The sequence below is a fragment of the Octopus bimaculoides genome, chromosome 9 (genome assembly GCF_001194135.2).
Source record: "Octopus bimaculoides isolate UCB-OBI-ISO-001 chromosome 9, ASM119413v2, whole genome shotgun sequence".
Lineage (NCBI taxonomy): Eukaryota > Metazoa > Mollusca > Cephalopoda > Octopoda > Octopodidae > Octopus > Octopus bimaculoides.
In genome coordinates, this window is record NC_068989.1 from 33,374,655 (window position 1) to 33,385,954 (window position 11,300).

At 38.6% G+C, this 11,300-nt stretch overlaps 1 protein-coding gene across 5 annotated transcripts in view; it reads left to right on the forward strand.

The window, feature by feature from the left end:
* Positions 1–11,300, forward strand: part of LOC106875106 (mitochondria-eating protein) — a 63,632-nt gene that overhangs the window by 19,638 nt on the left and 32,694 nt on the right. For 4 of the 5 annotated variants that reach the window (XM_014923087.2, XM_014923090.2, XM_052970576.1 and 1 more), the window contains exon 2: positions 1,561–1,666. In XM_014923087.2, coding sequence (XP_014778573.1) covers positions 1,561–1,666 — 106 coding nt within the window. Of the gene's footprint in view, positions 1–45; positions 1,077–1,560; positions 1,667–11,300 lie in introns of those variants that run through there. The other variant, XM_014923089.2, reaches the window with a different exon arrangement.

The window sequence follows — 11,300 nt, forward strand, 5'->3', positions numbered from 1 at the left end:
CTTTGTAAGCCTAGTACTTATTCTATTGGTCTCTTTTTGCCAAACCGCTAAGTTACGGAGACGTAAACACACCAGCATCGGTTGTCAAGCGATGGTGGGGGGACAAACACAGACACACAAACACACACACACACATATATATATATATATACACATATATACGACGGGCTTCTTTCAGTTTCCATCTACCAAATCCACTCACAAGGCTTTGGTCGGCCTGAGGCTATAGTAGAAGACACTTGCCCAAAGTGCCATGCAGTGGGACTGAACCCGGAACCATGTGGTTGGTAAGCAAGCTATTTACCACACAGCCACTCCTGCGCATATATATATATATATGAATGTATGTATATATGTGTGCATATGTGTAACTATGTGAATATGTTAGTGTCTCCTTAAATAATTGCCACTATCATACAAGAAGCAGTATTGTTCATTTGCAATCTGTCATGACAATGTGTTCAACCATTGTGCTGTTTGTGTTAGAAGGTCTGAGGAAACAATATCTTGCTTGGAAATAGGCAAGAGTTGATAACAGGAAGAACGTCCAGCCATAGAATATCCAATTCAAAAAATTTCATCTGATCCATGCAAACATGAAAAGGTGGATGTTAAAACAACATTGATGATAATGACAATGATGACAACACTGCTGCTGCCAATGATGATGATAAAGAGGAGGATATTAACCAATTTCGTAATGGGAGCCAAGTCATCTGCGTGTTTAAGATCCAGGGGGTACCCTTTCCTAAACTCAAAATCTATGAGCAATTGAAAGATGATTAGAATAGAACTCTAATGTTTATTATACTACAGAATATAGGATTATGTCAAAGGGTTTTTCTTGAATTTTAACAATAAGAAGTGCAGTTCTTAACTAAGAACATTTGTCAAACCAGAAGACTAACATCACTTTTTCTACATCCTGCTTTAAATCCAAACTTATACAAGCTGATTCTGTCCAGTATTAGTTTAATGATTACTTTCAAAACATGGTCTATCAGTTTGAGATCTCTCCAAGATGATGTTTTACCATCACTGAGAACAACATCTGCCTATGCTACCTGATTAACTAGGTGAGTAATTAGCATAGAACCTGTATGTTGTAATTCTTTCCATGCTTTCATCACCTTAATTATCTTAATCAATCATAGTAAAACTAAACATGCTGTCTGTCATACCTATACTTCTCATTAATCAACATATAGAGTGGTATTTATATTCCATTCTATTTGTTGATTAATGAGAAGAATATTTATATGTCTTCTTATCTTTATTGAACTGAAGGAAAAGGCACAGTGATGTTTCAGATAGATTTCTCTCTGATAGTGCAACAAATAGTGCTGCTTTCAAAATTGACCTATGTTGATAAAAGAAATAGTGGGAGCAAACAAAGAGTTTGGCCTGTCATAGGAAATAAATTTTTTATTAACCAAATAAAAGAAGAAATATTTGAAATTTTCAAAATATTAACTGCATCTATGAATTTTACTTCCTTTATTAGCTATACTTGATTTTGGTAAGGAAAGAACTAATCTTTTATTCAACCATTATTTATAGATTAATTCCTGTGATCAGAATGTGATGCGTTGTTGTGATATCCTTGAGTTAAATGCCCTCATTCAACAGGAACTTTTCAAGTTGCTGAATCAATCTGCTGCTGAAGGTAAGCTGTTTGATTTTGATCCTGATTAGAAATGGATATTAAACTAAGTTAACTTTTGCAAGTGCAGGAAATTTGAAATAGTAAATATTCTTTAGTTTTGTGAATTAGTTTTAAATGAGATTAGTGTATTTTGTCTTAAGAGGAAAATTTCTAGGTTATTATGATATAAAAAATCCCATTTAATTTCTTGGATACATTTTATGTGACAAGTACTAAGATAAAAGTCTGTGCTTCAGCTTTTAGAACCATTCTGCACTTTCTCTCTGGTACAAAAGTATAATTAATTTATTGTCTGCCAAATCATCGTCCATCCAGTTTTCTATTAAATCAGCCTTATTTGTTTGAAGATTTATCTGAAATTTGAACTGAATGGAGCAAAGTGGAATTAATGCAGCAGACTTGATTATCTTGAATTTATCATTATTATTATTGCTCTAAGCTGCTTGCTACCATTGTTGTTTCAATTCAGTATTTGTATAATTTAAACAGGTTTAAGCTGTGTTCATTTGTCTTAAGCCTGTGTTATTTTATTGGTGTGGCCTAGATTCTCTGATTGGTGGAAATCCTACCCTTAGGATTGGTGGAAAATTAATGTATTATATTAGCCACTTTTTAACAAGCATTCATTGATAAATATTTGCCTGACAGTCCCTGATTGGACATAAATAGTTTCAAAGCTTAACATTGTATAGGATACCAAACATTTAAGCAATAGTGGAGTGTTGTTCATTACACATACAATTCAGATAATTTGTTGACCTTTTACTTCCATTTGCCCTCACTTTATTCTTTTCTTCTTAATTTGTCTTCTACATTTTCCTTTTTTTTTTCTATTCCATTTTTCTTCTCACTCCCCAAAATGGGCTCTGCTTAAAATGTCAGAATCTTTTTCTAACAACACACTATTTAACTTTTTATTTAGTGTAGTGTATTACACAAATTGGTTATTGGCCAGAAGTAATTTTTTCAGGCATGGCAGTTTGGTAAGAAGGTTGTATCCCAGCCACATAGTTTTAGGTTCAGCCCCATTGCATGGCACCTTGTGAGTGAATTTGGTAGATGGAAACTGAAAGAAGTCCATCATATGTGTGTGTGTATATATATATATATATATATCATCATCATCATCATCATCGTTTAACGTCCGCTTTCCATGCTAGCATGGGTTGGACGACTTGACTGAGGACTGGTGAAACTGGATGGCAACACCAGGCTCCAATCTAAATTTGGCAGAGTTTCTACAGCTGGATGCCCTTCCTAACGCCAACCACTCAGAGAGTGTAGTAGGTGCTTTTACGTGTCACCTGCACGAAGGCCAGTCAGGCGATACTGGCAACGGCCACGCTCGAAATGGTGTCTTTTATGTGCCACCCGCACAAGCCAGTCCAGGGGCACTGGCAACGATCTCGCTCGAAAATCCTACGGAGGCCAGTCAGGTGGTACTGGCAACGAGGGAGAATTCACAAAAAAACAAAAGACAAAGACAGGTGGTGTAGAAAACAAACAGATGTATTAGTATAACCCTCAGGAATTGAAAAAGTCTTTAATGTTTCGAGCCTATGCTCTTCCACAGAAAGGAACACAGAAAGAAACAAGGAGAGAAAAAAAAATGTGTGTAGTGGTTAGCGATCTATCATGGCGAATGCTGGACAGAAGGGTCACATATATATATATAGTCTAAATTACGCAAAAATGAAAATAACACTGACATCTCATTTTAACAGATATATTTACCAAAATTACATAAAATATCTTGGAATACTAAAGAGTAAATTCATTCAATAAAATTGCCATTGGCTTCAAGATGACTTTGGAATCTCCTGCAACTCTTCTAGAGTTTAAGTTGGTGAATGCTGCCATAATCCTTATCTTCAGTTCATCTTTCGTGTTACAAGGGGTTCTATTGGTCTCTCGCTCAACTGCACCCCACGCATAATAATCAAGGAGGTTGCAGTGTGGGGAGTTAGGTGGCCAGTTGTTAGGGGTGATGTGGTTGCAGAAATTGTCTGACAGCCATGACTGGATTCTCCTGCTTGTGTGGCATGGTGCAGAGTCTTGTTGTTAGAGATAGGGTTTTCCAGCAGCCACCCTCTTGACCCAGGACAGCACTACCTCCTACAGGCACTTGATGTAGGCCTCTGTGTCAAGTTCTGAGGCCATGTGAGATGAATGGAGGTATAATGTCTCCATCACTAGTGATCACTCCAAACACCATGATGTTGACTGGATGTTTGATTTTTATCACTCTCGGCACATGTGCTCAGATTACACTGTCCAAGATTGACACCCAAACACTCTAAAATGTTTGTATTGGAACTTCTGGCATGAATGCCAAGCAGTACAGCATGTCACTACCAAATTTTTGGCTGAGTGAATTGCATCATGATGCCATTTTTCTCACAGATGGTGCCTAACTAACCCTACTACACTGTGTAGTCAACGAAATCGAAAACAAACAATGCGCATGCACAAAATTAAAAAGATAAAATGGTGACAATTTCCTCATCACACCCTGTATATATATATATATATATATATATATATATATATATACATACATACATACATACATACATACATACATACATACATACATACATACATACATACATATACATACATACATATATATATATATTCCTGTAGTCAAGAATAATTACAGAGGCATCAAATTGCTGGACCAGGTGATGAAAGTCACAGAAATGGTCATAGCTCAATTAATTAGGAAGAGCTAGTGTAAATGAGATGCAATTCGGATTTGTGTCAGAAGGAGCACAACTGATGCTATATTCCTGGTTAGACAACTGCAGGAGAAATATCTAGCCAAAACTAAACCCCCGTATCTGGTTTTTGTCAACATGGAGAAAGCCTTTGACAGAAGGCCCCACTCTCTTATCTGGTGGTCAATGCAGAAGCTAGGGATAGATGAGTGGTTGGTGAGAGTTGTACAAGCCATGTGCAGGGATGCTGTCAGTAAGGTGAAGGTTAGCAACGAGTATGGTAATGAGTTCAGGGAATAAATAGGAGTTCACCAAGGATCAGTCCTCAGCTCTTTATCATAGTCCTCCAGGCAATAACAGAGGAATTGCTTCTGGGAGCTCCTTTAATTGATGACCTCGTTCTTATAACCAAATCACTACCAGAACTAGATAAGAAATTTTAGGCATGGAAACAAGGTCTAGAATCAAAGGGACTTAGAATTAAACTAGCAAAAACCAAAGTCTTAGTAGGAGAGCAGACAAATCACAAATCCCTTCAGGTAGATGGTCCTGTTTGATCTGTAGAAAAGGCATAGGTAGAAGCTCCATAAGATGTACCTGGTATAAGCTATAGACACATAAAAGGTGCACCAATATCAGAGGAAGATTAACATGGAAAATAGATTCTGTATGTGGAAGGTGCACAGGTACAATTAACACTAAAAATGTACAGAAAATAGACTCCATCAAATGCCAAGGGAGAAAACCAGAAGTAGTTGATAGCTTCTGTCACCTAGGTGACCAAGTCAACAGCAGAAGTGGATGCTCCGAGAGTGTAACTGCTAGAATAAGAATAGGCTGGGCAAATTTCAGAGAGCTCCTACTTCTGTTGGTAAAAAATGGCCTCTCTCTCAGAGTGAAAGGCAGATTATATGATGCTACATGGTAGTGAAACATGGGTTGACTACCAAGGACATGCAAAGGCTTGAAAGAAATGAAGCTTATATGCTTTGCTGGGTATGCAATGTCAGTGTGCATGCACAACAGAGCGTAAGCATCTTGAGAGAAAAGTTGGGGATAAAAACATCAGATGTGGTGTGCAAGAGAGACAGCTGTGCTGGTATGGTCATGTGATGCATATGGATGAGGACAGTTGTGTGAAGAAGCACTAATTGCTAACTATGGAGGGAACTTTTGAAAGAGGTAGACCCAGGAAGTCATGGGACAAGGTGGTGAAACATGATCTTCAAATGTTGGGCCTCATGGAGGCAATGACAAGTGACCAAAACCTTTGGCAATATGCCATGCTTGAGAAATTCATCAAGTCAAGTGAAATCATACTCATAGCCAATGCCATTGTTGCATAACTGGCACCCATGCTGGTGGCATGTAAAAAGCACCCTTCGAACATTGGGCAATATACTGTGCTTGTGAAGACCCATCAAGCCAAGTGAAATCATAGTTGTGGCTGATGCCAGTGTCACATAACTGACACTCACAATGGTATGTAGAAAGCACCCTTCAAATGTTGGGCCTCATGTAGGCAGTGACAAGTGACCAAGACCTTTGGCAATATACCATGCTTGAGAAGACCTGTCAAGCCAAGTGAGATCATAGTCATGGTTGATGCTGGTGTTATGTAATTGGCACCTGTGCTGGTGGCACATAAAAAACGCCCACTACAGTCTTGGTGTTAGGAAAAGCATTCAGCCATACAAACCATGCCAAATCAGATTGGAACTTGGTGCAGCTCTCCAGCTTACCAATTTTCAGTCAAACCATCCAACCCATGTCAGCATGGAAAACAGACATTAAATGATGATGATGATGATGATATATATATAGTATGAATGGATAGGAATATGAAATTCAGGCAGGTACCTTACAAGCTCTCTAATATAATCCAGGTTCTGGCTAACCACATAGAATGATATGGAACAACAGGAAATTGTTTAAGGTAAACAGCCACACAATATTTCACCTGATGGATAAATCCTGAGTTTGCTTCTTTGGATTTTATATAGTATACAGAGTGTATATTTAAGACATTAAAATATGGATGGAGAATTGTGCATCCAAAAAGCATGTTTATTACAGTTATATTTGTAATATATCCTCTTTAAAACTGTTCGTGTTTCGACTGTGTAGATATCCTAGGATGTGGTATCCAGTAGCATCTTATTGGTTCATTTGCATTATGATTTCATCCAAAGTAAATGTATCCATGTATTATTCAAGGGGTTATGATTATGAGTCTTTGAAACAAACTGTGCTTGGAAACTGAATTTCTTAACCACATAGCTATGTCTGTGCCTGTGGAAAGTTCAGTCAAAAAGTTACTCAATTTTTTTTTCTGTATTAATCATCAAACAATGAATAATATACTTAAGAGGTGAATTGAAGAAGGGCATGGCTGAGTATTGAAGAGATCTGGAAGGGTTGCAGAAGGGTTCAAAGAAGGCAAAGAAAGGAGTTAAGGGAGAAGTTATTAAACATTGACTTGTAACTGTTTGAGAGGTTGCATATTTTATGGATATGTTGTTATATTGCATTAGAACAGTATTGACATTCCTTGCTTATAAATGAAGAGTTGCTAGAAAGAAGCTAATGATTTTAAAAACAAATAAGATCAAAAGGTTCGAGTGGGCTAAGGAGTTCTGCAACAAGAAAGACAAATTATGGCTGTGAATCTTATGGTATGATGAAAACAAATTCTGCCAATTTTCCAGTTTAAAAGAAGTATGTGTAATACAACAAAACTGAAACATGGGAGCTGGATTGTTTGCAAAGAACAGCTAAGCACGAAAAGTTTGAGCTACTGTATAGGATTGGGAGGGGATAGGGGCTGTTTAGGTAATACATTTAAAAAAAAGCAATATACTGCCAAATACTGAAAAATTACCTATTACCCATCTACTTCAATGTTGGCATTGATAAGAAGGCTACTCTTTTCCAAGAAGATGACCCCCATGCCATACAAGCAAGGTATCACAAGTTTGGAAATAAAAAGCTCTGAACTTAATCCAATACAACACATAGGAACATCTTGATGGTAAGTTCCAAGCAAGATTATCAAAAACTACATCACTTCTGTAAGTGATGTAGCTGAAAGAAGTATTGAATGAAGAGTAGATAAACAGAGATCAGACTGTCATTGACTAATTGATGAACTCAATGGCTAGTTGGGTGAAAGCCATGATGTTAGCTTAATAAGGGTCTACAAAATGTTGAGGGAAAATTTCAGTTTTGGCAATACAAACAGAAAAAATAGAACTCAAAACATGAGTGTATGTATATATATATTTTATTAATATTTCATTCATCATCATCATTATTATCATTTAGCGTTTATCGTCCATGCTGGTATGGGTTGGATGGTTTGACTAAAGCTGGCAAGCTAGGGAGCTGCAAAAGACTCCAGTATGCTTCGGCATAGTTTCTATAGCTGGATGCCCATCCTAATGCCAACCACTTTACAAAGTGCACTGGGTGCTTCTATGTGGCACTACATGAGTGCTTTACAGCACCAGAGAGACCAGTCTTAACACTTCTGCTGTGAAGTATGGATCTTCTTGAGTACAACAAGGTATTAGGCATCTCAGTCCTTTGTCATCTCACCTGAAAGGTTCAGCGTCCCGAGGTTGTTCTTCAGTACTTGTCTTCCTGGGTCTCCCACTTCCACGTATTCCATCCACTTTACGGAGATGTTGGCATCCCTCCGCATCACATGACCAAACCAGTGCAATCTTCTCTCTTGCACACAACAACTAATTCCCCTTATGCCTAACTTCTCTCTCAGAACACTAGCACTCTGTCAAACATGTACACTTACATTACACATTCAGTGGAGCGTACTAGCCTCATTCCTTTCTAACCTTTGCATGTCCTCTGCATTCAGGGCCCATGTCTCACTATCATGTAGAATTGCTGTCTGCATACATGCATCATACAATTTTTCTTTTACTCAGAGAGAGAAACCATTAGTAGCCAACAGAGGTAATGTCTCTCTGAATTTCTTCCACCCTATTCTCATTCTAGCTATCATACACTCTGTGCATCCTCCTGCACTACTAATATGGTCCCCTACGTAGTAGAAGTTATCTACTATCTCTAATGATCCACCAGAGCATTTGAGAGAATCAATTTATCAAATCTCTAAAGTTTTTATCTTGTGCATCTTTCACATAGGAAAACTATCTTCTCTGATAACCTTCCTATTAATCCACTGCAGCTCTTGTGTGTCCATAGCTTACACTGGGTACACCATATGGAGTTCCTACCTGAGGTGGGTAGGGTCCTGTCAGTTTTCTTGCTTACTAGGACCTTAGTCTTTGCTAAGTTAACCTTAAGGCTCTAAGATTCCAGGTTTTATTTTCACACCTGGAATTTCTTGTCTATCTCTGATATAGGATCTGCTATGAGGGCAAGATCATCAACATATAGTAGTTCCCAGGGACTGCCAGTCTTGAATTTATCTGTTATGGTCTGGAGGACAATGATGAAAAGGAGGGGACTAAGGACTGAGTCTTGATGAACACCTACCTTATATCAAATTCTTTGCTGTAATCGTGGTTAACTTTCACCTTACTGACAGCATCTACATATATGGTCTGTACAGCTTTCACCAGCTACTCATCTATCCCTAGCCTCCTCAGAGCCCAGCATATCACACAGTGGGGCACTCTATCAAAGGTTTTCTCAAGATCAACGAATGCTAAGTATAATTGTTAATTCTTAGCTAAGTACTTGTCTTGCAGTTGCCTGACTATGCAAATAGCATGAGTAGTGCTTCTTCCCCAGACAAAGCTGAACTGTGTTTTGCTTAGCCTAATTCTGCTCCTAATTAATTGGGCTATAACTCTCTACATAATTTTCATCACCTGATCCAGGAGTTTGATGCCTCTATAATTGCTTCTATCTAAAGCATCACTCTTATCCTTGTAGCAGCTACGCCAATCACTGGAAATTGCACCTTCCTGAATGATCTGATTAACTAGGCAGGAGACTAGCCTGTATCCTATATTAGCAGATATTTTGAGCATCACGGCTATGATTCCAGATGGACCAGGAGCATTCCTAGTTTTCGTGTTTTTAATTGCCTTATCTGCCATACTGCTGTCCACTAGGATAGCTAGTCCCTCTGTTGGGCTCACATGAGGGAGACACCCTTTGTCACATTCATTCTCTACATTTAGCAGTCTCTCATAGTAACTTTTCCATGCCTTATTCTCATCCACATCACTAAGTGCAAGCATACCATTATCCATCTGCACACACTTCTCTCCTCCTACTTCTCAATTCTCATTGACACACTGTCTAGTAATCCAGAGCACTTCAAATCTCTGAACATCACACTATAGGACACTGGCAAACCTCTTCTTTTCTGCTTCTACTCTAGCTAGATAGACCTGACATCTAGCATCCCTTTCAGCCTTCTGATATAATTCTTTGCTACTACCCACTCTATTCTACTCTTTCTAGACCTATCTCTTCTCTTTTATGGTTCTGTCAATGTCACTGTTCCACTACCACATCACCCTTGGTTTGGCAGAGGCTTTGCTCCAACCACAAATTTGGTCTGTAGTCTTTAGTAGATTGTGCTGTAGGAACTGCCAGTTGTCCTCTATGTCACATGTCTAACTCTCCCCCCTTTCTCATCATTGGCCTCATTGAGGACATCTCTAACTCTCTGCCCGTTTGAAGGATCCTTGAGCTTCTACAGCCTGTTTTTCCATATTGGCTTGCATCTCTAGATCTTTTGCCCTTTAGTCTGAAGTCATTAACTACTAGCTTATGTTGAGTTGTACATCCTTCCTCCGAGAAAGATTTTACATTTATGAGCACATACCTATCCCTGTGCCTCATGAGGATGTAGTCAATCTGGCCGGTGTGTCCCCCAGATTGATAAGTGATCAGATGGTGGTGTTTTGAAGTTGGTGTTGTAGACCAGTAAGCTATGAGCATTGCAAAACTCCAGTAAACTTGTCCCTTCCTCATTTCTGGAGCCAAAGCTGTAGCCACCATGCACACATTGAAGCCCATCAGAGTGTTTTTCAACATGTCCATCAAATCCCCCTACCATGATGAGGATGTCATCATCTTTCATCGTTGAGGTAGTACTGAGAAGAGGTTTGTAGAAATGGTCCTTCTGAGTATCTGGAACATATGTAGATATAATTGACACAGTTACATCAAGCAAGGCTATTCTTAGTTTAATAATCCTATCACATACCCCAACTACCTCAATCACTTTATCCACCCACTTCTCTGCTCATAGAATACCTATACCACCTAGGCCTTCGTTGTTGAATACCCAGAAAAATTTGTATCTACACCTTTGTCTGTAAGTGGTCTAGCTGAAGTTCTCTCTCTTGGACACAGCATACATATACATGTCTCCACTCAAGCATCTCAACTATCTCTCCAGACATACCTTTCATTGGGCCAACATTAATTATGCCAGCTAGCTCTGAGCTTGTAGAACTGGGAAGAAAGTTGGTGGGATGTTTTCAGCTACTACAAAGAAACAGATCTTTGGGGTCGCACGCCTGTAGGCAGTGGGTTCTTGTGCTTAGTTAGAGAAATAATGTTACAATTGCAGTTTCAAATTTCATCAGTCCTAGAGCCTTAATGGGTAAGCACATACATTATAACTGTGCTCACAGGTATATGCCCATATTTCTGTATAAAGCATGTGTTCATACACTTGAGTTACCTTAGCCAAGGTGATGGTGAGGGGTGGATGGGAGGAGCATAGGGAATCTGTTGATATTGTATGACAAAATGTCCCACCACTTAGTTTAATGATCTAAGCTGAAATTAATGTGTTTATCAATTTCATTATCTGAAATATGAAATACCTATATATTCTCAGAGTGGGAGAGAGAGATAGAATTTAGGTTTGGCATTATTTGTTTATCAAATTGAGATTGGGG